The sequence below is a fragment of the Callospermophilus lateralis genome, unplaced genomic scaffold (genome assembly GCF_048772815.1).
Source record: "Callospermophilus lateralis isolate mCalLat2 unplaced genomic scaffold, mCalLat2.hap1 Scaffold_1096, whole genome shotgun sequence".
Lineage (NCBI taxonomy): Eukaryota > Metazoa > Chordata > Mammalia > Rodentia > Sciuridae > Callospermophilus > Callospermophilus lateralis.
This window is the reverse complement of record NW_027511202.1, coordinates 85,475-113,070: the sequence shown is the minus strand read 5'-3', so window position 1 is coordinate 113,070 and position 27,596 is coordinate 85,475. Positions and strand designations below refer to the sequence as shown.

General features: G+C 45.6%; 1 protein-coding gene across 1 annotated transcript in view; it reads right to left on the bottom strand.

Moving 5' to 3' along the window:
• Nucleotides 1-367: 367 nt before the first annotated feature.
• Nucleotides 368-27,596, bottom strand: part of LOC143640029 (arf-GAP with SH3 domain, ANK repeat and PH domain-containing protein 1-like) — a gene marked incomplete at its 5' end in the record, with an annotated part of 70,909 nt that continues 43,680 nt past the window's right edge. Inside the window, 10 exon segments of the mRNA XM_077108010.1 lie at nucleotides 368-375; nucleotides 4,439-4,609; nucleotides 13,192-13,420; nucleotides 14,478-14,585; nucleotides 16,077-16,144; nucleotides 16,291-16,406; nucleotides 17,959-18,044; nucleotides 18,274-18,460; nucleotides 24,187-24,278; nucleotides 26,145-26,278. Coding sequence (XP_076964125.1) covers nucleotides 368-375; nucleotides 4,439-4,609; nucleotides 13,192-13,420; nucleotides 14,478-14,585; nucleotides 16,077-16,144; nucleotides 16,291-16,406; nucleotides 17,959-18,044; nucleotides 18,274-18,460; nucleotides 24,187-24,278; nucleotides 26,145-26,278 — 1,199 coding nt within the window.

The window sequence follows — 27,596 nt, the reverse complement described above, 5'->3', positions numbered from 1 at the left end:
AAGTGCTCCCCAATGCCCGGTGTTGTTAGCACTCTTTATTTTCTATCATACGAGCCCCTTTCTTTTTTTCTCTTCCTGCTTTTCTCCTCTTTTTTTAAAAGAAGCAGGGCTTGGTGCTTGGTCAACGCTAAGAGGAAGAGAGAGCCAGGAAGCTCATCTTGAATTCAGCGCTGACAATACTCGGCTCAGCTCGAACTTGGCCAAACGCATCCTCCCAGCACCTCTATTCATAGACGTCTATCCCTAGAGCAGACTCTCAATTATTTGCCCTAACAGGAACTGTCCCCAGTACGGGAGGGGGGAAGAGTGGGAGGGGGAAGAGTGGGAGGGCAGGCACAGAAGACCCCACCTGGGGCACAGAGAGCAGTCACAGCCCTGCAGGCAGGGGGAGGTGACAGCACTGTCAGGCATGTCAGTGGAGCTGATGACCAGGGCCTCCTGTGGGGTCCCCACACTCCACCCTGTCCTCTAGGTTGGCAGGACACGTGCAGCCCCGGAGCAAACAGACAGCAGAGCTTTGGGAGGCAGAGGCAGAGGCACAGCCAGGACAGGTACATGGACCTTCAGGTAAGTGCAACCTGGAGCCGCTGCAGTTGCTATGAGCTGGGAGCTTTCCCACGCCACTTCGCACCTGACAGCTCCAAACAAGATGCTGTGAGCCCAGGGGAGGCCTCTGCCATCAGCATTTTCCTCCCGAAGAATGAAAAACACACATCCCTCAGCCAGGCAAGCCCAGGCCCCGCTCAGCAAGCAGCTGGAGGTGCCTGTCCTCACCACCCATCCACAGCAAGACAAGCGACTGCACTGAGGAGCGGGGAGCCCCCTGCCAGGTCACGAGATCACGGGCACAGGGACAGACGCGGGAGACAAAGGCAAAACCAGGCACTTTCTAGACACTCAACCAATGTCTACGTGACATGCTAAGATGCCCACTTGGTGTCTACTCTCAGAAACACGTATGTACACATATAAGATGGCAGATCTGCATGTGTGAGGCCCTGGGTTCCACCCCAAAACCACAAAAAGGGGAAAACTTGTGGGGCGGGACATATGTATTTTTTAAGATGCCAATTTCAACTGTCTAACTGAAGCAGAAAATTAATGAATATATTCACATTCACCAAAAAAAAAAAAAACAAACAAACAAATCTGATACCTATGAACCTTTTTTTTTTTTTTAATTTCAGGGGGAACTGGGATTGAACCTAGCAGTGCTCAAACACTGAGCTACATCCCCAGCCCTTTTTCTTTTTTTTATTTTGAGACAGGGTCTCACGAAGTTGCCCAGGCTGGCCTCCAGTATACAATCCCCCAGCCTCAGCCTCAGTTGCTGGAATTACAGGCGTGTGCCAGCCTAGCCTCAATCTTGTGTGCCTCTCTTTCAAAAGCGCCTGAGGAATGTTGAATCCGATCACCTCCGAGATGCAGGCAGAGATGACAAGTGGGCAGCATAACAGACACGGAACTCCAGAGAGGATGGCATTTTAAATACCAGCGAGTCTTCCTAGAGACTTGCAATCCCATAAACGGTCACAGCTCTGCCACCCGCTGGGGCGTCTTCATCTGCCTGCTCTTTATGGGTTTCTCTATGGCAGACACATCCATCTCTCCTTGCTACCTGCACCCACCTCAGACCACAGGCAGAGGGTTCTGGAAGGCTGTTCCTGCCTCTGGGAGGTCAGGTGCACCCTCCCCTGGATGTGCCGCGTGCATATGTGCCATGCATAAATAACAGCCTTGGTAATTCTGGAAGGAATATTCGAGAGTGTAAGTCATCACCAGAGCTGTGTTGTGTGGAGAAGTATCTCTTTTCCTGAGGACAGACTCTGATTTGTCCTGGGGCTGGCTGGTGGCAAGGGGCTCCCAGTGGATGGCAGAGAGGCCCATCTGCAGGTCTCTGAAGCTCCCAGCTTACTACCAGGCAGTTGGTAACTTTCATCCAGCCACAGCAACTTTGCTTCTTGGTGAAAAAGGCTCCCATTCCACCTCTGCTGGAGATGAAAAAGAAAGGCCAGGTGCCTAGTCCTGCCACTGAGAGCTCAGAGCAGAGGAGGAATCCTAAAAAAGAACCGCCAGCTGGCGGCAGTGGTGCGTGCAGTGGTTCCCAATCCCAGTGACTGGGAGGCAGAGGCAGGAGGACTGCGAGCTCAGGGCTACAGTCTCCCTGGGCTCAATCCCAAGAGCCACTGGAAAAACCAAAGTTCAGCTTTTCAAGCTAGAAAACAAGTCTGGTTAATGTTCTTGAGGAACACATGGGTCCCTATAAAGTGAATGTAGGTATATAAAGTATGGTGGAATTTAGAAAGAAGGTCAACATGTGATATGAAAGTCTACACAGGAAACGTGTGATTTCTGATGGAATGTTACTTGTTATTCTCTTTGACAAATTGGAGGGTCCTGAAGGCCTTGGGGTGCCACCTTTAACCTGTCCAGGACATCTTTAGTATTTCTGTGCATAGGGGCCTGCACACCTGCACACACTCTTCCTGCCTTGCTTGTTTCCCCTGGGAGCTGATTTGTTAACATCAGTCTCCTCCTCTGTGAAGCCTTCTCTGCTTTCCCTCACAGAACACAGACACACTGTTTCTCAGCATTTCAACAGTGTTTGGTACATGAGTACCTGACAGTTAAGAACTGTTCACCCCTCGGTGTCCCTTACTGGGCCTTGGGCTCCATGAGCGTATGGACTGAGAAGGACCAAGCAGGTGTCCTAAATAACCCTGCTGTGTCAAAAATATTTCTCTACTATGATAATACACAGACATATTCAGGCATGCTGCACACCCTCACGCTCCCCTCTCTGTGGCATCTGGGCCAGATGGTGGTCGGGTGTGCCAACCTATTTAAGTGGATGGTACGACTTTCTCCAAATTCAAATACCTAGAACGCTTGAAGTAAGCTTTTAAGAAAGGCTTTAAAAGCATTAAAAGGACTTTCCTATTAGCTAGCAAAACAATTAAAATGCAAAAAAAAAAAAGCGCCACAATGAAAGTCACTGGCAGGAAGAAGTAAGGTAGAGTAGCATGTTCATTCAGCAGCACCTGACCGCTGGTGGGCCAGGACCCTGCTGGGCAATGGGCCTACCCTATAACACAGGCAGGCTAGCAGGAAAGGATGGAATCTACCCTGCTGCTTCCTCCTCCTGTTCCCTCTTTGCCCATATTGCAGATCAAACCCAGGCCTTGTGCATGCTAGCAAGGGCTCCACCACTGAGCTACATTCCCAGCTCTGAAATTATGTTTCTTGTGGAAACATTTGCAATCAGTGTCACTCAACTGATTATACTTGCTGACTCTGAGTAGGGCTATTCATTTTCAAGAGATTGCTGGCTATCCGCTGTGTACCAGGCATGATTCCAGGCTACGCAGACACAGGTGAGAACAAGACAGACAAGGTCACTGCTCCTGTGGAGCACACATTCTAGTGGGGAGACAGACACGTGAATAGAGTATTTCTCTGCTATGATCAGGTGCTTGGGAAGAAATCTGCTCCTTCAGAGAGGAGAACCATGGAGACAAACATGAAAGCTGAGAACTCGGGGAGAAAAGAGCTGGGCTTTCAGGGAGCAGAACAGAGCTCCAGGGAGTGGAAGGGCCTTAAGGAGGGAAGACCAGAGTGCAGCCAGGATGTGGAGGGAGGCCAGTGGCAGAGCAGAGGTGAGAGCCCCAGCATGCAGGGCCCTGGAGGCCTTGGTGCAAGGAGTCCAACTTTATTAGAAGCTCAATAGGAAATCTTTACAGGTGTTAAGGAAAAGAGTGACCATGATCTGATTCACATTTTATAAAAAAAAAACATTCTGGCTCTTTTGAGGCAATGGACTCCTTTAATTTTCTGGCCCTTTACTTCCTCTTCTGTAAGTGAGATTAATAACACCTACACCACACGGTCATTGTTATGACTGAATGATAGTTTGGATATGCTTGGCACTTTATTACTATCACGGTTGGTCCTCTGCATCTGCAGTAATGCTCCCTGGATTCAAGCAAACAACTGTGGACCAAAAATATCGAGGAAAAACCTGAGTGTTCTGAACATGTCCAGAACTTTTTTTTTAATTAAAATTACATTGTATTAGATACTATAAGTAATCTAGAAGTGATTTAAAGTATATACGCTTAGTGATATTCAAATACTATGCCATTTTATATAAGCAACATGAGCATCTGCAGATTTTGGTATCCCTGGGGGAGGGAGGTGTGTCCAGGAACCAAAATCCCAGTGATAGTAAGGAACAACTATACTGACTGCTATTAGCAGTATTTAAGGGCCCCCAAAATTTTCAAAGTGTTTCTCGGCCATTAGAGGCAGGAATAATCCCACATATCCAAGCCCGCATCCAGTACGTGGCCCACTTTCTAAATGCGCTATCCATTGCCAGGGGAGCCCCACGCTCTGCCTGGCCCTGGGCGGCTTTGGTCCTAACTTCAGGAGAACTTACCCCAAGGAGCTGCGCCTTTGTTTGGGGGCCCGTGAGATAGTGGGCTGGGAGGGTCAGACAGGGTTCTCTTGTGTCCGGGTGGTGGGGGAGGAAGCCTCTTCTTGGAAAGGGTGGAGCTGCCACTAGAGGTCTGGGTGCTTAAAGGGAGTGTTGAAGGTGGGCCAGTTGGACCTAGAAAGGAAATTGAATGGGGGCAGGAAGGTTAATCCCAGGCTCACAGACACAGGACACCAGTATGCAATCATTCCCACACATCCAAATGTGGTGCGACACACAAAGACAAGCAAAACGCTGATCTGACCATGTTTGTCAGTCCAACATCTTTAAATCCAACTTCAAAACAGGACTTAAAAGAAATTGTTGGTTAAAAAAAAAAGAAAATTACAACAGAGGAGAGAGTGTGCTTTTAAGGAACAAAACGCTAGTCAACACAGACGCTAAGGGGTTTAGATCATTATTTAGGTACAATGGGAAAAATAAAACACACATTTTAAACCAACAACTCACTGGAATTATCACGAAATCTACGTAGGAGGAAGGCACACAGCACTACCAGCAAAATCAACAGGGGAAGAGCAGAGTAGTGGATCAACTAAACCCTTGGCCTTTTCTAAATGAAAAGTTGTAAAGTTACCTGGCAAAGATTGAAAACCCAAAACTCCTTTTTATTTTTTGCTGCAATTCTGAATTGTTTTAGAAATCATAAACCATTTATTACATTGGAAGCCCGAACAACAGGTAGTGGATTTCATTTTTAAATGTAGTTGTGGGGGGAGTACATATGTCCTGAATTTTGTTTGTTCAGAGTGACACTGAAGAGGCTGCTGTGTGTCAGCATTTCCTGCCGGGCACTTCGACAAATTCTCTTTTCTTTTTACACAATATTACCAGGTGAATGGTTTAACCATGTCCATGGACAACTGCTTCTGCAAACATTCAGGGAAAGAAAGAAAGAAAAGGAATAAAAGAAAAAGCTAGGAACACTGCCACATCAAACGTTTAGCATAGGGTAGTAGATACCTGGTGATTCAGAAAGGCTCTGAAAGAGCTTTTTACATTCTGTGCATTCAAAAAAAGCTTAATTACTTCTGGCCTCCCTCCTGGGTAAATTTAGATAATTTCCCATTATTGATTCCTAGTCAGTACTAACACTGACCTAAATTACTGACTCACAGGAAGACAGTCTAGTCTTAGAAGTAAATACTGCTATCTCAATAAAATGATGATCTGCATTAGGATTAAATACCCATACTATGTAATTCATTCTCTGTCTTACTGGTCTAATACAAGATGGAAGGCTTATGGTTGCCCTAAATCAATGCCCTACTATGGCATCAAGTTATTGAAACTTTCTTTTTGGTACTGGGGATTGAAACTTTCTTTTTGGCACTTTACCACTGAGCTATGACTACAATTCTTTTCACTTTTATTTTGATATAGGCTCTCTATAAGTTGCCCAAGCTGACTTTGAACTTGTAATCCTCCTGTCTCAGCCTGCAGAATTACCAGGATAACAGGGGTGCACCACCACACTCAGCCGGGTTATTTTAATTTTACAACCCTAAAATAACTGTCACTAAGGTTGTGCTCTGTAGTTTTCAAAATGCTTGTTTTTCCTTTTAATTTTCATAATAACCCTGTGAGGTAAGTGGATCCAGTACTGTTCCTATTTTGCAGCTAAGAAAATGGGGGCTTGGCATGAGGGTTGGAACTGGGACAACACAGGTGTTTGGAACTGGTGAGGTGCTTACCCCATCCTGCTGTCAGTTCCCGAAAGCCAGGGCAGCATTTCTGCACTTGGCACACGAGGAAAACAACAACAACAAGTGTTCAGTATCAGGAAGTGTAACTCTCCTCTTGGGAAAAAAATGCATAATAGATAATAGACAATGGTGAGATTCTAGAGTAATCTCAACTTGAGCGCCACCTAGGGACTTTGAAAAGCAATGCATCTGAAAAGTCACTCATCAGATTTCAAATCTTGGCTGGGAAAAAACTGCCAGACAAATTACTAATGCAGCTGTGTACGTGACTTTAGGAGGTATTCACGCCCCAGAGTTGTCCAGTCGCCACAAGCCAAGCAGAACCCAGCCTCAGAGAGTCTAGAAACTTAGACACAGTAAGTTCCAGGTAGAACCCTGCTCTGTTGGATTCAAGGTGAGTGCTCAGCCTTGAGGACAGCCCGCCAGTTCCTCTCTGAATGGCGCCATGCCCTCTCTGGCTAGAACACTCAGACATAACTACACTCTCTCTTCACTGCTTATCCTCATCTTTTAATGGTCAGCTCAGATGTGACCCTATCTAGGGTCTTTCTTTAATCCACCCAACCCCTAGAGCACTTCTATCTCTGAACTTCCCCAAGCCTTAAAGACACTAGATTTTCTCTGCCTAACACTGGAGATCATTTCCCTTCTGTCTGTCTCCCCATCTCCCAGTGATTGCACCTGGCACACGCTGGGCACAACTCACATCTCTGGAAATATTCAAGTGCAAGTGAGCAGGATGCTATTCCAACATCTTGTGCGTCCAGTTCTCAGTAAGGCAGAGAACCCTGAGGCCTTCCACACCGGGAGGCCAAATAAAGTGTGTCTTTAAAATTTCTAAGAGAAAAGTCAACACTAGAAGACAGCTTGAAAAATCATCTTGACAGTTCTTCAAAAACTTGTCTGTAGAAGTATGATTTACATATTTTAGCATGCCACACAAAGAGGGGTGATGATAGAAGTTACATCTATACAACTCAGGGTAACGTGAATAAAAATTTTATCATCTTTTCTAATGGTTTTATTTTAACTGACAAATAAATATTATATTTTTTGTGTACAATAAACTGGTGGGAAATATGTGTACAGTGTGGAATGGCTAAATTGAACTAATTTACATGTGTGAACTCACATGCTCATCATTTCTTTGTGGTGAGAACCAACTCTCCCAGCAATTCTCAAGAAAGAAATACGTGGGCTGGGGTTGTGGCTCAGTGATAGAGAGCTCACCTACCACGTGCAAGGCCCTGGGTTCGATCCTCAGCACCACATAAAAATGAATAAACAAAATACAGGTATTGTGTACAACTACAACTAAAAAAATACATAAAAAAGAATGCAATGTTATTGTTAATCACACTGTACGACAGATCTGTTGAACTTATTCCTCCAACTATAAAGGCTTTCATAGTATGGAGTTTAAAAGAGCTTAAAATTTATGTTCAATACTTTATAAAGTAGATAAAGACACAGTACTGTGCATTTGTGGAGAGAAGGACTATGTAGAACATGTGGTTAGCATGTTCATGTTCAGATGGGGAAGTGGGCACGGCAAGGTGAGTGCTGGGACATGTCAGTAAGTCAGTGACAGGGCCAGCCAGTTCCAGCATGGCAGAGGGATGCCTGTGCCTGAGAGCACACCACTGCTGGCCCATCTCTACACAGAAAACAGCACCAGTACTCATTTGTTTTTCAGTCTCCGTCTATGATGGACTGACAACCGGAGCTGACCGACAGGCCACCAAGAGGCAACACAATGCCTGACTCCAGTGATAAGAGAAAGTCTCAGATTCCAGGGGCCTTGGGTGGGTTCTTTTAATAATTGCTCACACATTCCTAAAGGCAAGCACAACAGGATTTCCTCTGCATCCCCTACATACCCTGGTGGTCAGGAGACTCAGAAGGCCTGAGTCAGTGGCCACTGCTGAGGGCAAAAGTCACAATGTTCTCAGCTGGGGCAAGGTCACTAGTGTGCAATAGTTTAGAAAGGATGGGGTAACTGACAAGGGCCAAGACAAAAGCAAAACAACCCCAAACACAAATCCAATATGACTCCAAGCCGACGGCCCATGGGCAGCAGTAAGGAGATTAAAATTCCCAGGAAACTGTGGAGTCACCACCACGGGACTGATGCTCCTAATGGACACTTCCCAAATGCCTCTGCATTCCCAGGGCTGTACACTCCTCATGGTGGGCCCCTGCAGGGAGCTGAGGCATGTGCCTGCTCCACTGGCCCTGACCTCTGAAACTGCTGCTATAAACTCTGAGAAAAGTGGGAGAAGCACTGTGGGAATCCCAGCCCAGCTGTTGGGCACAGCTGCTGCAGCCATTTCACACCCAGGCTTTCAGCAAGGTGACTCTCTGGGACAGAAAGCTTAGCTTCTCCTTGCTCTGGCCACCTACTTTTGGGACGTGCCTTCACTGATTCTTCGTTATTCATGCTTTAAACATGGACATGGATGGCAACTGCTCTGTGCATTCTGCATGTGAAGGCAGCAGCCTGTGGCCTGTCATTGACGAGCTATGTCTCCTCACCTGGACAGTGCATGAAGACTTCCTTGCACCTCTTCAGAACTGCAAGCAGTAACCCCTACTGGCCCGATGGCATATTCCATGGGTTTTTCTCCCCTGGAGTGCCAGCTTCTGCACTCCTCTAATGTTCTGGCCCCTGGAATGAACACTTGAGGCGAGAAAGATAAAACTCCCATTTATTGAGTGCTCAGCGTGCTCTCTGCAGTGTCCCTGCAGGCTGGACACCCAATCCTTATTTTTCAGATGAACACTGACTCTCAGCAGGATCTCTCAGGTTAGATGAGACACACAGAGGCAGGACTGCCCTGGTGGACAAGGATCAGTCTTTTTTTTTGTGGGGCAAGGGACAGGCAGCTTTTTGGAAGAAGAGAAGAGGAAGTCTGAAGGCTTCTCACACGTTCACAGCTGCCTAGGCAGTGTGTCCGGCTTGACATGGACTGAGATGCCTCAGAGGTTTGTTTATCTCTCGATTCTTTTACTATGATGCCGGGCACCATGCCAGATGGTCTGCTGGCTTTTCAGACCGAGGCTAGAGCCCGCTTGAGGCAGAAAACATGTGAGCAATTCAGGGCTGGCTGTCAGGGCTGACTGACAGGCCACACCAGAGGCAACACAGAGCCTGACTCCAGGAGTGGTTGTCAGCCAACAGGCGGGAACTGTAATTCGCACATCAGTTGTTCCCCTCTCCACAGCTTGAAAGGTTAATCCTTTAAAGTACGTTATGTTTCTTGGGATCAGATTTTTTCATTTTCTTAAAAAATCCTTTCTTGGAGGGGAAGTGCCTACACAGTGTGGGTCTCACTATTTGGAGCACCTGTGAGGATTTCCTGCTAATAGCTGTGGCATTGCAGAGGTACCAGTGCCAGCAGTGGAAGCCCTCTGGGAGCCCAGGTGCCACGCACTGAGCTACATGTTTCATACATGTCTCGTCTCATCTCCACTGGATCTAGAGTGGGGCGGAGGGTTCCGTGTGCTACACAAAAGGCACCAACTTGAACTGCCATAGAAAGTCACAGTTCAAAAGCTTAATGTTATTAAAAACAGGTAAACCCAACCAACAAATCAACCAAACATATGCAGGCAATATGTATCTCCAAGTCCCTGGTGTGCAGATGGGTTCTGTGGCACTGTGCTGTCCCCGACGTCCTTCCACACCAGGTACCTCTACTGCCACAGCCCAACAATCCGAATATAAGTTTTCCCAGAGCAGTGCAGGGTTATGCTTTTTTTTGTGTGTGTGCTTGGGATTGAACCCCAGGGCCTTGTGCATGTGAAGCAAGCACTCTATCTACTGAGCTGTATCCCCAGGCCCTTGGGATTTAAATTTTTTTTCAGTTATAGATGGACACAATACCTTTATTTTATTTATTTTTATATGCTGCTGAGGATTGAACCCAGTGCCTGACATGTGCTAGACCAGTGCTCTACCACTGAGCTACGACTCCAGCCCTGTCTAATTGGAGTCTGATGACAACCCTGTGAAGCAGGTAAGACAAAGATGGACCATGTTCCTCAACACAGGAAAGGAGAAACTGCAAGATCTGGTCTGACAGATCCAGTTAAATTTTCTATCCTATCCAGCCTCCATGTGACCTGAGGTGAATTCCTTAACCATTCCAGGGCTCAGTTTCCTTATCTAATAGGATGCCGACTGTGTAAATCTTTAGGCATTCTTGTAGCTCTAAAAAAAAATCTAAATTCCACACATAATTTTAATTTAAGGATTGTTTTTAAACATAAGGCATGGGGCAGGAGAGAGCTGCTCACCAGGAGCAGGAGACACCTGTGCACACCATTCTGTAGCTTTCCTCTACTCTCTCTGGACCTCACCTGTGAAAGGGATTAGGCAGCAAAACTCTGCTGCAGGTGGCTTAAGGAAGGTGATTTGGGGGTCCTGAATGGCTGAGTTCTTCTGAGACTTATGGGAGCATGCTCAAGCACAAGGGGCCTTTGCCTGGTGGTAGTTTAGGTCAAACTTCTCTGAATTTTGAGGCAGCTGGAATTTCTTGAAAATATTCCTGACCTGGGTTCAGGAGAATTCTTTCTACTGCTCCCCTATGTACTTCCCTCATTTGTGGGGACTGTGTCACGAGTGTCTGTTTCTGTTTCACCGGAAACTGTTACCCCTCCGATCCCTAAGTTCACAGGGAGGTGACCTGTGCTGCAGAGGACCACAGCTTCCTTGCCATGGAGAGTGAGCAGCCTGAACAACAGTCCAAGACAGCCTCGTCAGTGCTTCCATCAGTGAGCAGGACGAGGCGAAGGACACATCGGGGCCGCAAAACAGAACCATGTGCGCACAGAGCACCATCTGGTCTTTACCCACGTCTCCTAGGAACTCCACTCTAGACACGACCAGTTTCCTAGCCACAGGAGAGCCATGCTTCAGGTCCTCATAGAAGACATGAGAAAGCTGCACTCCTCACGAATTACCAGCAGACAGCCCAAACCTCATGTCCTGCTACCCACAGCCAAGAGGAACGTGCTCCGAACAGCAGGAAGGGGTTCCACATTCAGTCGTGGGCCTTTTTTGGAGGGAGAGGGATGAGCAGTCTGTCCTTAGCTGACCACGGTTGCTATGGCCAAGTCTCTAAGCTCTTGTTTCAGCAGCTGAATCACTAAATAAATTTAGTCTTTGTCTTCTGGGTTGCTGGTAGAGGGCTTGTTAGAATTTATTCAAGGCAGGCAAGAGATGCTTGGCACTAAGCCAGAGAGTGTATTTTATGGATTTCTCTGTGCCCTTGAGACAAAATTACAGAAGGGAGTGGGAGAAGGTGGGGGAGTCTATGGGCCCCCAGGACTCTGGTGTCAGTTTGTTCTGTAGCCCAGATTCCAGATTCTCAGTGACCTAGATGCTGTGTGAGTAGGTACAGGTCCCACCTGTCCAGATAGGCCATCATGCCATCAGCAACCACAACTAGGGGATGTGAATTGTGTCAGACTCACTTCCCCCATCATTTTATTTGGTTTGGAGGTTTTCACAGTGTCCTCTGGGTTGCAGAGAGGGAGTCTCTGCTATGGTCAGATGGTACCCTGATGGGGCACATCATTACCCAAGGGAGGCAGTGGCAGGGCACTCGCCCTACACACCTGCAGCTGGATGCGGGGGTGTAAGGCTGTGTTCCAGCACAGTGTACACATTGCGGGGAACTCTGTCCCCTGCGTATTTGGCTTACATGTGCTACTACTGCTGCGGCTACTGGTCCTCTTTGATGAGAAGTATTCATTCCAAAGCCTTATTTTAACTTTTCTCCATTATTTTATGATCTATGAGGCCATTTGGGGTCTCCTTAGGAACACAGCTCTCATTTATAATACTCTTTCAAGGAAGAATAAGCTCTGAAAACAGTTTTGAATAAAGCTCACATTTCCCAGAAAACAGCCTCTGTGTGATTCAAATAGGCAGGGCATTGTGTACCGAGAGCCCTCAAAACCTGTGCTAGCACAGGCTGAGTGCAGGGAGAATCCTGCATTTGGTGGTTTTGGCAGAGGTCAAACTGGGAATTGCAGCTCTGGGTACCTCTCAACAATTCCCTTGGCTCGGGTGACTCTTTGTTGGCATTTCTGTGCCTCAACTTGTCCCTATGCAGGTGGGCACATTGACTTTCTGAACAGGGAACACTCCATGGTCAGATAATACAGGATGAGAACTCCGTTGTTACAGAGTAGGACACTGGACCATTAGCCCAAGATGCCAGTCCTGTGAGTACTTGATAAGGAGTACAAAAACACTGTTCCAGGGAAGATTCCTTTCCAGGTAGCACCCCGGGGGAAAACATCCTCTTCAGAGTGTACAGGAATATAGGTTTTGGTCGCACAGAACCTGGGTTAGAATCCAAGTAGCTGAGAACCTCAGAACAGTTGCTCAGCATTTCTGAACCTCAGCACCCTTGTCTGCACAATGTCAGTGTCTACAGTGCCTATCTTGAGACCATGGGACAAGGCACGTGTGGCTGAGAGCTTTTCAAAGAAAAGTGCATCCTGTTAACCAGCACTATTACTAATACATTAGAGTAGCATCTTCCACACAGAACAAGCTCAGTGCAGAGAGAAGTATCAAGCAAACCAAAATTTCATCCCATGTTACAAACAGCCCAGGTTTTTAGGACATGCAGATCTCAGACTGAATCTCAATCTTACCACTTAACTGGCTGTGTCACCCTAACCCTAAGACTCAGTCACTCTAGCTCTTTGAGCTATATTTCCCTCTTCTGTAAAAGAGGCACAAAAGCACATACTTCACAGGACTCTTGTGAGGCTAACCTCAGACAATGTGTGTACAGTCCCACCACTCTGCCTGTCCTGCTGACGGTGTTGGGCAGATGGCAAGGTGCGTACTTCAAGCTGTCTTTCACAACACATTCGTCCTTGGCCCCTTACGTGTACCTTGAATTCTTACCAAAGTGGGGCAGACTACCAGCTCTGAGGATGGAGCCACAAAGCCCTCTCAAGCCGTACCTTTACCAGCATTCCTAGGAGGCAGAGGTGGAGCTTCTGCAGTTGGTGACGTGGGTGAGTCTGTGCTCGTGGAGGCAAAAATCTGGTTGGTGAAGGCCCCATAGGAGAGCCGCTGCTTGTCCCGCGGGGTGCTGAAACCTGGCAGTGACAGCTTGTCCTGTGGGGAGATGCTGGAGGAGTGGCAGAAGCTCTGAGGTCTGGGCAAGCGCTCTTTCTTGATGGGGCTCGGCTGGTAGATGAAACAATAGTGGGTGAGATGATAAACAAGGGCTGTCCTTAAGGCTCAGGGAGGACCTCTTCAGGTGGTCACCAGGTTCCTGTGCTCTAAGACAGCCTCACAACAATGAGTAAATGAATAAACATGTTTCAGAATTTCCCCAAACTCTCATTAAAAGTTGTCACATTGTGTAATAACTGATCTCCCCTTGAAGTGGTGAATGGCTTTAGGATCTCTCTTTGATATTCCTTGTATCCTGCCTGGCACAGAGGGAGTGCCCAGCATATGTCTGATGAATAAACATAGGAATGAACTTTCTGAGCTGGTTAAGAACTACCCACGAGGGCCCAGGGAACTGGTTTCATCCTGAGACCATATTCGTGAGTTATAAGACTTCAGACAAGGTGCTCAGTTTTCTTTGTGAACAGTGTTCTCTTCTGTAAAATGGAGACAACAACAATATACATACTTAACATAGCCTAGGCTCATTTAAGTATTTCATAAATGACAACTGTTAGTACACACCCATTAGCTGTTTTGAAGGTTAATTTGATGTGTCACCTTGGCTAGGCTATGGTATCCCAATGTTTGGTCAAACACCAGTCTAGATGTTGCTGTGTAGGTAAGTTTTTAGATGTGTTTATGCCAACAGGTTTTGGACTACCCTCCAGAATGCAAGTGGGCCTCAACCAGTGACTTGAGGGGTAAAGTCAAGACTGGTCCCTGAAGAACAAGGAATTCTGCCTCCCAACTGCCTTCAGCCTCAATGCTGCTGCATCAAATCCCTCTGGGGTCTCCTGCCTGCTTCCCTGCCAGCTCCCACAATCATGTGAACCCCTTCCTTGAAGCACATCTCTCTCTCCATCTTACTGGCTGTTTCCCAGCAGGACCCTGACTGATTATAGCTGTTAAGTGGTGCCCAACCAACGGGGATCCAAGACCAAGAAACATCTGGTACATCAGGTCTTAAGACCAAAATTAACAAAATTAACTCACAAAAAAAGGTCACTGTCAGTCAGGGTCAAAATCCAGGGGAAGGTGGGGCTCAGGGAACACCCTCGACACTTACTTTGTCATCCAGATAGTCATCACTTTCATCGATCTCCTCCTGTCGAAGGTTCCATTCGTACTCTACATGGACGTGTGGGTTGAACTTTCCAGATTTAGCCTGGGAAAGCTGGAAGTAACAGCAAGTGTACACCATTTCAATTGAAAGGCCAAAACACGCTAACGTCACACAAACACTGGGCAAACCACACCATATTCCTGGCTTCGAATAAATTAGGGGTAGCTGCACTGTAGGCACGACTCTGATAGGACAGGCTGGACTGGACGTGACGGGCTTGGGGGATTGCAGAGAACTGAAGGCAGAGCTTTTCTCCAAAACTAAAAGCATTTTTAACATTATTAAAATAAACCTCAGAACTGCAAATTCCTGGCTGGAAAACAAAATCAGGAGTCTGTCAAATTTAAGAGATAGGCCTTTACAAAGTCCCAGCCCAGGGTCTTTATTTATTTTTGGTACTGGGGACTGAACCCAGTCAAGTGCTCTGCCATGAGCTACATCACAGTTCTTTTTAAATATTCAGATGGGGTCTAAGTTACCCAGGTTGGCCTTAAACTTGCAACCCTGCTGCCTCAGTGTCCAGAGTAACTGGGATTATTGGCATGCCATTTCTTATTTATAAAATGTGGGTAAGGATAACTGTCTTAAAGGGTCCTTTTAAGAATAAAAAAAATACAACTGTGAGGCCTGGAACCTGGCACTCAGCAGAAAATTTGAGGGAATATGCCTTCTTCTTTCCTCTTTCTCCCTTTCCCATGAGCTATGGTGTGAATACAGTTTGTCCCCTCTGGAACTCATGCTAGAATCCAATCCACATGGTGAGGTATTAAGTGGGTGGAGACTGAATCCAATCATAATGTTTAGAGGTGGGGGACTCCAGGAGGTGACTGGGATTAAGATGCTCACCGAGGTGGAGCCCTAAGACTGAATACTGATGGCTTTGGAAGAAGAGGGAGATGACACACGTGCTCTTAGTCTCTCATGTAATGTGTTATACCAGCAAAAAGGCCACCATATGATGTGGCCCCTGGACCTGAACCAGATCCAAGAGCTGAAAAAAAATCTATTTTCTTTGTAACTACCAAGTCTGTGGTACTGTGTTGTTAGCAACAGAGACACAGACTGAGTCACTATGGTCAGGAGTGCATGCTGACATGAAGGCCCAGGGTATTAAGCAAGAGCTAGTGGGGTCCAAAGGTGAGCATGCACTGTGGGTTGGGGAGCTGGGAGAGCTGTGTGCTCAGCGCTTGAAACCAGCACACTGGGCTTTACTTGCCAGCTTTGAAAGTGGCTTCCCTACAATTCTTTACTGTTAGCTGCAGAGCAAGCCTAATGGACACGGCCTGATCCTCAACCCTAGCTGGCATCGACACCTCTCCAAAGCCTCTCACTCCCACGTCACGACTATATTCAAAAGACATGCAGATGACAAGTTTGTCATTTTACCACTTTTTCAAATGCAGCTTAGTGCTTATCTGAATTTCTTTAGCAAATGTTTAAAGGAATGAATCTGCTTCCTTTATCTCCAATTCCACTTTCTCAAAATGACACTTTCAAGGCTGCTGATGTCTAAAAAAATCTCCCATTCCATTTTTTGCTCACCGGATCTTCACACTGGGAAGCTTTGAGTCTCTTTGCTATGTCCAAGGCAGTTTCTCCAGCTTGGTTAACTGAAATACGGGGAAAAACAAATTACATGATCATCTAGGACACATCTTGAAAGTCAAGGAACAATAACTGAAGTACAATGTAAGTCTCAGTCCTGCTGGAGAAATGTTCAGAGAATGGTTACCAAGAGACACGGAGGCAGGCTTACCGATGACTACAGTGGGCTTGCTCCTCAGCAGCAGCTTCAGGCACTCAGGCTTGCCGTACATGCTGCAATAGTGCAGAACCGTATTTCCCAGGGACGTCTGCTTATCCAGGTTCCCACTGAAAAATTACAACATTGTTGGAAGAACTGACTTCCTCTACAACTTAAACCATGTGCGACGGTAGTTCCTCCCTCTTTTGCGGGAGAGATGTACCTGCATTTCAGGAATTCTGGAGATTCCTGAACTACAAAATGTACTAAACCCTATAAAGACTGTGTTTTTTTCCATATATACACATGCCTGTGGATAAAGTGTAATTTATAAATCAGGCACAGAAAGAGATTAACAACAATAGACTGTAATGAAAGTTACTGAAAACTTATGAATTATTTATTTTTAGAATTTTCAGACCATGGATGACCATGGGTAACTGACAACTCAGAAAGCAAAACTGCAGATTAAGGGGAAACTAATACTGTAATTACTCATTTCTGTGGTTTTTTTTTTAAATACAGAGCCAAACTATGTTGTTTATGTTGTGCAGGCTGGCCTGGTACTTGTGATTTTCCAACCTTAGACTCTCGAGCAGTTGGGACAAGAGGCATACGCCACCAGGCTTAGCCTTATAATTACTTATTTCTGTGTTAATAACTGACTCAAATATGAGCCCTTATTGTTCACAGGGAAAATCATATTCCTAACATTACACCTAACTTTGTCCACAACATACTGATAGGAATGGTGGGCACTTACTGAGTGCCTCCTGTGGGACAGACACTCTCTTAGCTTTTCTAGGTATGGCACATGTAATCTTCATACCCACTTGATGAGTACTATTCATAGCTTCTATTGCACAGATGAAAAACCAAGGTGCACAGATGAAAAAACCAAGGTATATACAGAGGCTACGTGCTTATTTTCACGACTACCAAGACAGGGACAGGCAAGTGGGGACGTGGACAGGAGGACTTGTCTGGAGACCACGTTCTCTGCCACTGCTCAGAGTTCTCTGCTACTTCTGAGGAGGAAGCCTGGGCATTTACGCCATTTGGCTCCTTCCACGCACCATTCTTCCCATTCGATGACTCCCTCTGGATAAGCTCCAGCTCCTCCTCTCATCTGCTGCTTACAGAGCAGTGCAATAAAGAATTTAGCAGATACCAACCTCCTGTGTTTGGTGTTACATTCCTACCAGTGTGTTCCTAATTTGAATGAACCATGATCCAGCCACATACACTGCTGCCTTACGCTGAGCTTAGGAACAATGAAAACTCACAAAACATGGCTGGCCTTGCTGTTACGCCTTCTTTTGACTTGTCCTAGTGCAGCAGGTTTCTGGACACAGAGATGGGATTTTACATTTATCGAGGCCAGCGGTTGGCAAACTATAGCCTGTGGAACATATCTGGCCCATCCCCAGTTTTTGTAAATGAAATTTTCCTGGAACACAGCCACGCTCGCTCATTTACATGCTGTCTCTAGCTGCTTTCAATCCACAATGGCTGAAGTGAACAGCTGCAATAGAGACCTCATGGCTTGCAAAGCCTCAAATTTTTATTATCTGACTTTTTAGGAAAAAGCTTGCTCAGTCCTGATCCAGGCCACTAACAGGACCCATTTGTGCTACTGTGTAAGTCATATAAATTCAACAGAGAAAGCAAAAGCCATACCAGTTTTGTACAAGGAAGTCAACTAAATGAAGAGATGTCTGGTCTGCAGTTCGGACGGCAAGATGAAGAGCGGTCTCCCCGAGCTCCTGAGAAGGGAAGGGTAAGGATGGCAGGACGAGAACAGGCCCACTTGCCTCCAGCAGCTTCAGCTGCATCCATGCACTAAGCAATTATTAAGAGAACCGCTTTCACTTTGAATTCTCGCTGTTTAGACATGTCCAATCAAGGTATCAGGATCCATCATCTTGCGCTACAGTAACATAACATCATCTGAGCAGCTGTGACGTTCTGCCCTGGGATTTTAACAGGCCCTACCTGTCCAGGTTCCAGCAGTGGTTCCAGGAGCTCCACCCCCTCTGCATAGACTTGAATGAGTGCAAGTAGATCCCTGTATTTGATGGCCTCCAGCAACTCACTCAGCTTAGCTGACGAGGAGGAGCAGGTCTTCCTTGAGAACCTGTGGTCGACGTACTTCGCAGTGATGCACTCTTTTCATACAGTCCTACAACAGAACAAAACAAAATGACCCAAGAACTTGATTTTTCAATAGCTAAAGGTTCACACATTGTTCTGACAGATGTTCCTCTTTGAGAAGAGCTTTTAAGAGCCATTAAAATATGGTTCTTTTCAATATTCAAACAAACCAGGTTTTAGATCAAGTTATTACAAGAGAGACAAAAGAAAGAAATTGATATATATTTACTAGTATATGCAGGTAATGTGCAGTTACAAAATTAATGGCTTATAGACCATAACTGATTTTTCCCCATCATGAGATCATAAGAAATTTATTAATATTTCAAACTCAAATCCATGTAAGTATTTATAGAAGTTGAAAAATCAAAAAAGTTAAAACTCCTTAAAGACCAATTAAAAGTTTTCAGAGCTTTGAGAAAAGGATTTTAGTCTTCAGATACAATACCCCATTTTATAGTTGATGTTACTGAGCCTCAGAAAAGCTGTCTTCAGTAACCCCCAAAGGATGACAATGACTCTCTTCCCTGCACAGGTTTCAGGCTGGCAGCAGTAGCCTACTGTGGACAACCAGCCCAAGGTCTGAGTGGGTGTGACATTTCTTGAATAGTCACCCTTGCTACTTCAGTTCACTTGCTCCTGGTGTGACCAAACCCACCTCCTGGCCACTGGAAAATACAACCTAAGGGCTGGGGTTGTGATTCAGTGGTAGTGTGCTTGCCTAGCATGTGTGAGGCACTGGGTTTGATTCTTAGCACCACATACATATAAATAAAATAAAGGTCCATCAACCACTAAAAAAAAAAGGAAAGAAAAAGAAAATACAACCTAAGTGGCACAATGGTCATCTTTGCCACCTTTGGGATAATTCTGAAACAGAAGTCAGCTCAGAGGAAAGGAGACAAGAGATAGGGAGACAGAGCTGGGGTCAGAAGATCATGTCTGCCATTCCAGATCCAGCTGTACCTGAACAGATACCAACCTCCTGTGTTTGGTGTTACATTCCTACCAGTGTGTCCCTAATTTGAATGAACCATTTTCCTGGTTCCACGAGCCAGTTAATAAAAAGACAGCAAACAGAGTCTGAGTTCATATCCTAGTTCTGCAGCATGCTAGCTGTGTGCCCTTACTTCATCTTTATGAGCTTCTGCTTTTTCATCTAAAAATGGTGAACAATACTCCTTAGCACATTTTGAATTCAAGAAAGTACAGCAGGGCTGGGGATGTGGCTCAAGCGGTAGCGCGCTCGCCTGGCATGCATGCGGCCCGGATTCAATCCTTAGCACCACATACAAACAAAGATGTTGTGTCCACTGAAAACTAATTAATAAATATTAAAAATATTCTCTTTCAAAAAAAAAGAAAGAAAGTACAGCACCTAACAGATGCTTTCTTTCTTCAGAGATGGCTCTCTCACACCTGCGGTAACTGTTGCTGGCCCCTGCGTTCTACACAATTCAGAACTGTACAGTTCTCTCATTCTGGGTTGACGGTCAAAAGAGCTAAGCTGGGTGAGGACAGCACACAGTTATTGGCCCTTCCTCAACTTTGTGCAGCGTCTGCTAAGTAGCCAAGATCTAGCACACATGGGTGTCTTTATACTTAGGTCAAGTCCTTTTTGGATGGCCACAGTCTGATGTGCTAGAAGACTGCTAAAGAGGGCTAGGGTAGCTCAGTGGTAGAGTGCTTGCCCAGCATGTGTGAGAATGTGGATTCCATCCCAAGTGCGCGCATGCGCACGCACACACACACAAACTGGAAACAAACAAACAAAAACTTTCACTAAGGTGAAAGAATGGGCTAAGCCTGGCTTCTGAGTCCCCTCGTGACTTACATGAAGTGTGAAGGCAGCTACTGTGTTGAGCACCAGGCTGAAGAACTGAACAGCTTGCTTTAATCTGATACCACTTGATAGACCAAGTTCTGGATGTGCCTGTTCTCTTATCTGTAAAATACGACTAACGCCCCCTGCCTTATGTACCCTCCCAGGGATGCGAGAGTAGGTACAGAACAGAGTGATGCATGGGTTAAAGCCTCATTTTGAAAGCTGTCTTCCTTTTGCTACCAGAAGGCAGAACTAGGACCAACGATGGAGAGCTGTGGGAGGGATTCCTCTGGTGTTTTAACTAACCTTCAGCAAGTTCTGCAGGTTGCATCCAGGTGCTGGAAGGAACACACCAACACCAGTGACCATCTGGCAGAAATGATGCAGAGGACACTCGGGTGTCGTACCACCTGGGCCACCCTGAAGATCTCCACCCTTGGGTCACCCGATCTGTGGCCACAGGAAGTGTGTGGCCTCTCACTAGACAGGATATGTTCAATTCTTCCAGGGCTCTTGGTTTGTAGTCCCCTGGCAATCACAGGTTTTGTGACACTGGGGTTCTGGGGAGGGAAAAGGTCAGTTGTCTAAAGCTCTAGACACCAGAGCTCCCCTCCTAGGGCTGGAAAAGACAGCTCCCCCTAAACCTGGCCCTGCTCATCAACCATATTCCGATCAGTGGTCCCTGTATGTACCTGGGGGCTTGGGCAAAAGCCCACGGGTTACCTTCTCAGGGAGCTCTTCAAACGCCCCACACTTAGACCCACCAGCAAGGCCTTAGCCACCAGCAACTCCCCTCAGAGCACACTGAAGTCCAACTATTCTGCTTCGTCCCCCTGCTGCCACCTCTAGCTGAACTGCTTCCATTCTGCAGTGGATCTGGCAGACCAGATTCTCCCTGGCTGTGCTTCCATCTGGCCCACCATCTATCCTTCACAATCACCTATAGCAGGACTTCTAACCTCAGGATGATTGGCCTCTGCCCACTGGTGCCAGTGACACCTGCCCAGGTCTGGACACCGCTTAGTGTCCTCTGGTGGCCAAGGACGGTCACCCCTAGTTGAGAACTGCTGTGCTAAAATGACACATTAAAAACAGAACTTAGATCATCAAGCTTCTCTGTTTAAAACCTCTCAGTCACACTTAGGGTAAAACCCCAAACATCACACATCCTACAGGCCACCTGTGATGTGGCCCCACCTCACATACCATCTCCTACACTCTGCCTCCTGTTGTCCCTGCAGTCACACCTGCCTTTGTCTTACAGCTTAGAATGGCTGCGCCTGTCCTGCACCCACACCACTGTCCATCAGCCTGGCCCACTCTCAGGCCCACCTACTGCAGCTCTCCACTCCAACGACCCCCTCCTACTACTCATCTTCTCGTATTCCCTTTATAACACCTAATTCTAGGAGAAATTATACTATCTAGTTTTTAATTCTCTGTTTTCCTCACCATGGTCAGAATGTAAGGACAGGAATTCTGTGTTGTTACTGTATCTTTGGCACTTAACACAATACCCAGAGCATAGAGGTGGCCTAATAAGAATTTACTGAATGAACAGGGCAGGTGGCACATGCCTGAAATCCCAGCTATTTGGGAGACTGGGACAGGAGGATTGCAAATTCAAGGCCAGTCTGAAAGAGCTTAGACTGTCTCAAAAAAAAGTTGTTTGCTGAATGACTAAATTATGAACTGCATATTACAGAAGGTTCACTTTATTTCTCTGGGTAGCTGTCCAAATAATGAAATAATACTTATACAGAGTGCTGTCCCCAGTCATTTTTTAATTCAAGTCCCTTAAGCCTTAGCATAACCCCAAGAGGTAGACACAGTCTTCAGATGAGGAAACTGAGGCTCAAGCCTAGCCTAAGGTCACACAGCTCAAGTCACAGAGGGCAGGGATCTGAAGTGCAGCAGCCTAGTTATACTCTCTCCTAGCCAGGTCTGAATTCTGGGTGTGCAGAGACTCTGGAAGCACTGGCGTGGGCAGGACGGCTCTCTGTGTGCTCAAGCCCTTGCTGCCAGAAGGCTGGTGAGGGGACTCAGAATTTCTTTGTTTACTGCAGCTTTATGATCCAGCTGATTTCCCAAGTTGACCGCTCAGGGTGAACTGCTCTTACTAGTGTGGAAAAGACATCGGCAGTTTTGTGACAATATACTTGGAGACCAAGCAAGATGGTCTCCATGTTAGGTGGGGGAGCTATCCAAGCCCCCTGCACCCCAAACTCTCACTCCCTGGGTCACACCTATGCTACCCTCCAGACCCCAGGCATCATGGCTGATAGGCTCTGCATGCAGTTTGTCTCCTGCTGTTTCCCCAGCAGACAGGAAGCACACAGCAGGCATTTGCAGAATCCAAGAAAAGACCACTGCTAAGAGGCTTCTGTGAGACTTGATCTCACATTTCAGACTGAATGTGCCCACTAATAATTTGAGTAGTTTCTCAAATCCGGTGTCCAAGGAAGAGAGGTGTCCTGCTTCCAGCCTTCCTCCTCCAAGGCCTTCCCTGACCACCGGGGCAGTCAGTCTCTATCCTACTCTACACAGCACTGAGAACACTTGAATTGTGGGGGCTGAGGGCATAGCTTGGTGATAGAGCGTGATTGCCATGTGTAAGATCCTGGGTTTAATTCAATTAAAACATTTTGAATAGATTAATAGAGTTACATGGCTCAAACATAAAAGTGGTATCAAAGAATACTTAGAAGTCTCACACCCACTCCTGCCCAAAGCATGCAATTTTATTGATTTCCTGTGTGCTTTCAAGTGTTCCCTCAAGTAAATTTTGGTTCATAAACATCTACCTTTATGCATCTTTTACTATCAGAATCTAAGACCTAGGCAGTGGGTAGTGAGAGATCAACAAATTGAGTCAAATTTCAGTTCCCAAGTTTGAACATGAGTCTGGATTGAAGGGACAGGTGTACTTTACTGACTCCCTGGCACCCTTCCTTTCCCCAGGGCAGTCCATTTTGTTTGGTGCTCTGTGTCTTGCTTTCTTTTATGTAACAATGATCTACACGGTGCTCAACTGTGTGACTGTACCCTAACATTCATTCAGAGGCCTATAAGTGGATACTTGCTTTGTTTCTACTCTTGCTACTACAGAAGAGGAATAACTTCACAGAAGTGGGACAGTTGAATCAAACGGTAAATAGACTTATAGCTTTGGTAAATATAGGTAATCTTTTTAAAAAAATTTTTATTGTATTTGGACACAACACCTTTATTTTATTTATTTTTATGTGGTGCTCAGGATTGAACCCAGTGCCTCGCACATGCCAGGCAAGCACTCTACAGCTGAGCCACAATCCCAATCTCACTAATTTGTTTTTTATAATGTGCCATCTTGTATTTCCACCAGCAATATATTAGTAGAATGTCTGCTTTCCCAGACTTACTGAGTGAAAGCATTGGGGTGGAAAGCATTGGGAGTTTTGCCAGTCTGACAGGAATCTCCTATGGTCCTTTTCTTCTCTCTTTTTTTTTGGTACCAGGGATGATTGAACCCAATAACATTCTACCACTGAGCTACAACCCCCATTCTTTTGCTTTTTGAACAGGGTCTTGCTGAGCTGTCCACGCTGGCTTTGAACTTGTGATCCTCCTGCCTCCCGAGTCTCTGGGATTATAGGTGAGCACCACAGTGCCCAGCTCCAGTAGTCTTTGTAGGTCTTTCATGTGTCACAACGTGCTCCAAGTGTAGAAAACTATCCTCATCCTCATGAAGTTCTATGCTCCACAGAGCAGGTGCTCAGCTGCACCTACCTAGGGGAAACTGATGGTGGAAAGAATCTGTGGATTCCAAAAATACATTTTGCTGTGCTTTGCCCCAGTAATGGGAAAACTTAACAACTAAGAAGATTTTGGGGGAGGATAGAAAAACAATTATAGAACAGTGAACAATTTAATATATTAGAGATACTTACATATCACTTGAAGGGGTAGGTTTTGGTGAGGGGCTGGGTAAATTTGCTTCCATAATATCATTAAAGCTATTGTTTCCTACATTCTTGGCCAGCTTCAACATAAACAAAACACAATACAGTGAGCTCTTTACTATTAGTTAAAAGCTTCCTATTATTTGCTTTTGCGATTTCTGAATGTATATTTTCCTTCATTTGACTCAGAATATAAACCATTCATTCAACTGGTCAACAAAAATTTACTGAGCATCTACTTACTACATGCCAGGCACTGAACTCTGAATGAGAGAAATGGGCAGATCATGCTCTCTTTTCCCTAGTGAGACTGACAAGAAAATCAATCACATCTACTATATCAAGTGATAATGCCAGAATAGAATAGGATCTGGTCCGACACACTGATAAACCCTTTGAGATCAGAGAGAGAAAGCTCCATCCGTGAGTTTAGGCTGAATTCCTAGTGGGCAGAAAAAGATTTTTCAACCCCAGCCCATCTCCTCTTTATGATGACATTTACTCCTAGTGGGCAGAAAAGTAGGATTACTTTTTATATTTGGGTACAGATTAAGATGCTACAGGTAACTGAGGACCTACGGAACATATTGTTTCTGGATTCAAGATATTTCCAAGAAAATTTATCCCGGAGGGCCTTTGGTTATTCACATAATTTTGAGGGCAAGGTGAAGTTGAAGAAGTACTCATCCTTCAGTAGACAAGGCCTGGGCTTACTGCACATCAAGTGTTTAGGACTGGGCTTTCCTATTTCTAAGTGTTAGACTGGGTTTCATTTCCACAAGTCAAGGAGATGCACTTTATTCAGTAGCACCAACTGTGCACTAAAGGAAAAAGTGCTTAGGTATCAGATCTGAGCTTTTCTCTGCAATCCCGAGGGAAACGGGGAGCCCATTGTCAGCACGATCTCCTATTTTCTGAATGAAGAGGCACACACAGCACAAGGAGGGTCATCACTGCACAGTGGACCCTCAGCTGGGGCAGGCTGCTGGCTGGGACTGGCTGCCCTGAGCTTTTGGTACTTTTCTCCAGACAAGGCTAGTGACAAGCGAGATCATCAGCTTATCCTCAGCTCGTGTTCACTCAGGAGCTGCTCCAGGGAAACCCTTCTGAGTTCTATTTTACTTAAACATTTTCACTTTACATACAAAGACTTGCTCTTAGTGCACCAGCGTTAAACTTGTCAAGACAAGGCTCAGGGCCTCCAGGCATCATGCCAATGCCACCTGGGCCTTCTGTTTCCTTTCTTGACATATTTATGGCAGCACCAATTTAACTTGGATCTGATGAGGGCTCAATATTCAGGTGAATCATGATGGGAGGAGCAGTGGTTAAAGAAAAATTTAACTGTTCATAACACTTTTTTCCACATTACAAAGCTAAGGAACACAAGTTCACACTGTTTATTCTGTTATGAGGTAAAGAAGTTATGAATTAAGGAGTAACTGGTTTTGTGACAGTGATTGTGACTTAGTAATTCTAAGTCATATGTACTTTTACAAACAGAAACAGTACAAATAAAATCAAGAACTTTTTAGTCATTATTTTTAATAACATAAGTCATTAGGTAATGTGAACATGTGATTTTAACTTATTATAAAAATGAATCCCTAGCCAGGTGAGGTGGTGTACACCTGTAATCACAGTGGCTTGGGAGGCTGAGGCAGAAGGACTGCAAGTTCAAAGCCAGCCTCAGCAACAGCGAGGTGCTAAGCCACTCAGTGAGACCCTGTCTCTAAAATACAAAATAGGTCTGGGGATGTGGCTCAGTAGTTAAATGCCCCTGGGTTAAATCCCCAGCATCAAAAAAAAAGTTGTTTCCTAAAACTCATAAAAAATTCAGGAAATTAGAATTCTTTGTACCTAGCAGAGACAAAAATTCCAAAACATTAAATATATTCATAAAAATAAATTTTAAGTTCTCTTTCAAAGTAGAGGTTATTACTTACCAAGAGTTCAGAAGTTCCTAATTTGTCTAATTCCAAAGATTGAATGCGAGAAATATGAACCCCCATTTCCCTATGGATGCCAGAACATTCTATACAGGTCAAAATACCCAAGTTGGTTGAAAGCCAGGTGGGTTCTGTGGAAACAATTTAATGAAACAAACAAGATATCTAATTTAGCATGCAATTACAGAGAAAGCTAAAATAGTATAAACTTGCTTTGATGCTCCTTGGTTTCTTTTTTTTAATCATTTAAAAAAATCGTTCTTTTATATATACATAACAGTAGAGTGAATTTTGCCATATTATACATACATGGAGTATAATTTATTCTAACTAGGATCCCATTCTTGTGGTTGGATGGAACCGGAGATTATCATGCTAGATGAAATGAGCCAATCCCCTCTCCAAAAGACCAACAGCTGAATGTTCCCTCTGATATGTGAATACTGCCTCACAATAAGTGTGGGGTGGGGGTTTGGGGGTCACCAGATTGGACAGGAGCAGTGGGGAGAGGGGAATGGGAAAGACAGTAGAGTGAATCGGGCATAACTTTCCTCCTATATGAACACACGACCAGTGAAACTCCACATCATGCACAACCACAAGAGTCGGTTATTTCTTTTTGATCAGTCAGCACCTGAGCAGTTACTCTTCATTCTGCCACTTCCTCACACTGTGAGTCACTATCACACACACCTGAAAAGGGCAGGAAACCTGACTCCTCTCTGAGGTGCTTGTGGCATCCTGTGAAGTCCAGTGTGACAAGCAGAACAATAAGTAGATCACCAGGTTTGGCTCCCTGTTCTCACCTCTACTGTCTTGGTGACATAACGCAAATCACCTTGTCTGAGACCCAGTATCCTCATCTATCAAATGGGGACATCAGCATTTTCTCACAGAGCTTCTCTGAAGCTTCAGTGTGATAATTTAAGTAAAACCCCAAGCACAATCCTCAGTACAGGGAAGCACTCTGCCATTGCTAGCTGTTGCCAACACCTTGGCAACACAGTGCTACCTGGAAGCAGAAGTTTGTGGGAGGGTGACATCGTGTGAAGCAGAGGCTGGGAAGTTTCAATGGGCAGGCAGGAAGGAAGGTCAGGTACTATGTGTCAGCCGATTTCACACACACAGTTATTAATGCCTTATAATGGGGTGTGTTATCCTGACTGCAGGATGAGGAAGCTGCAGATCAGAATGGTAAAGGGACTTGACCTGACATCACCCAGGCCCTGAGGGCAGACTTGTGATCTATAATGGGACACCCTTTCTGTGCTCTTCCCTTAAGGTCCCTGGTGCTTACTGAACTGATCCTCATAGGAAAGGGAGCACGGTGGCCATCAAGGAGAACAGGTGGGCGCTTTCCAGGCAGAGCAAAGGGTGTAGGTAGGAGCAACTAAAGGGTGGGATGTTCATGGTGGGAACACATGTTGTGCGTGCGTGTGCAATGGTGTC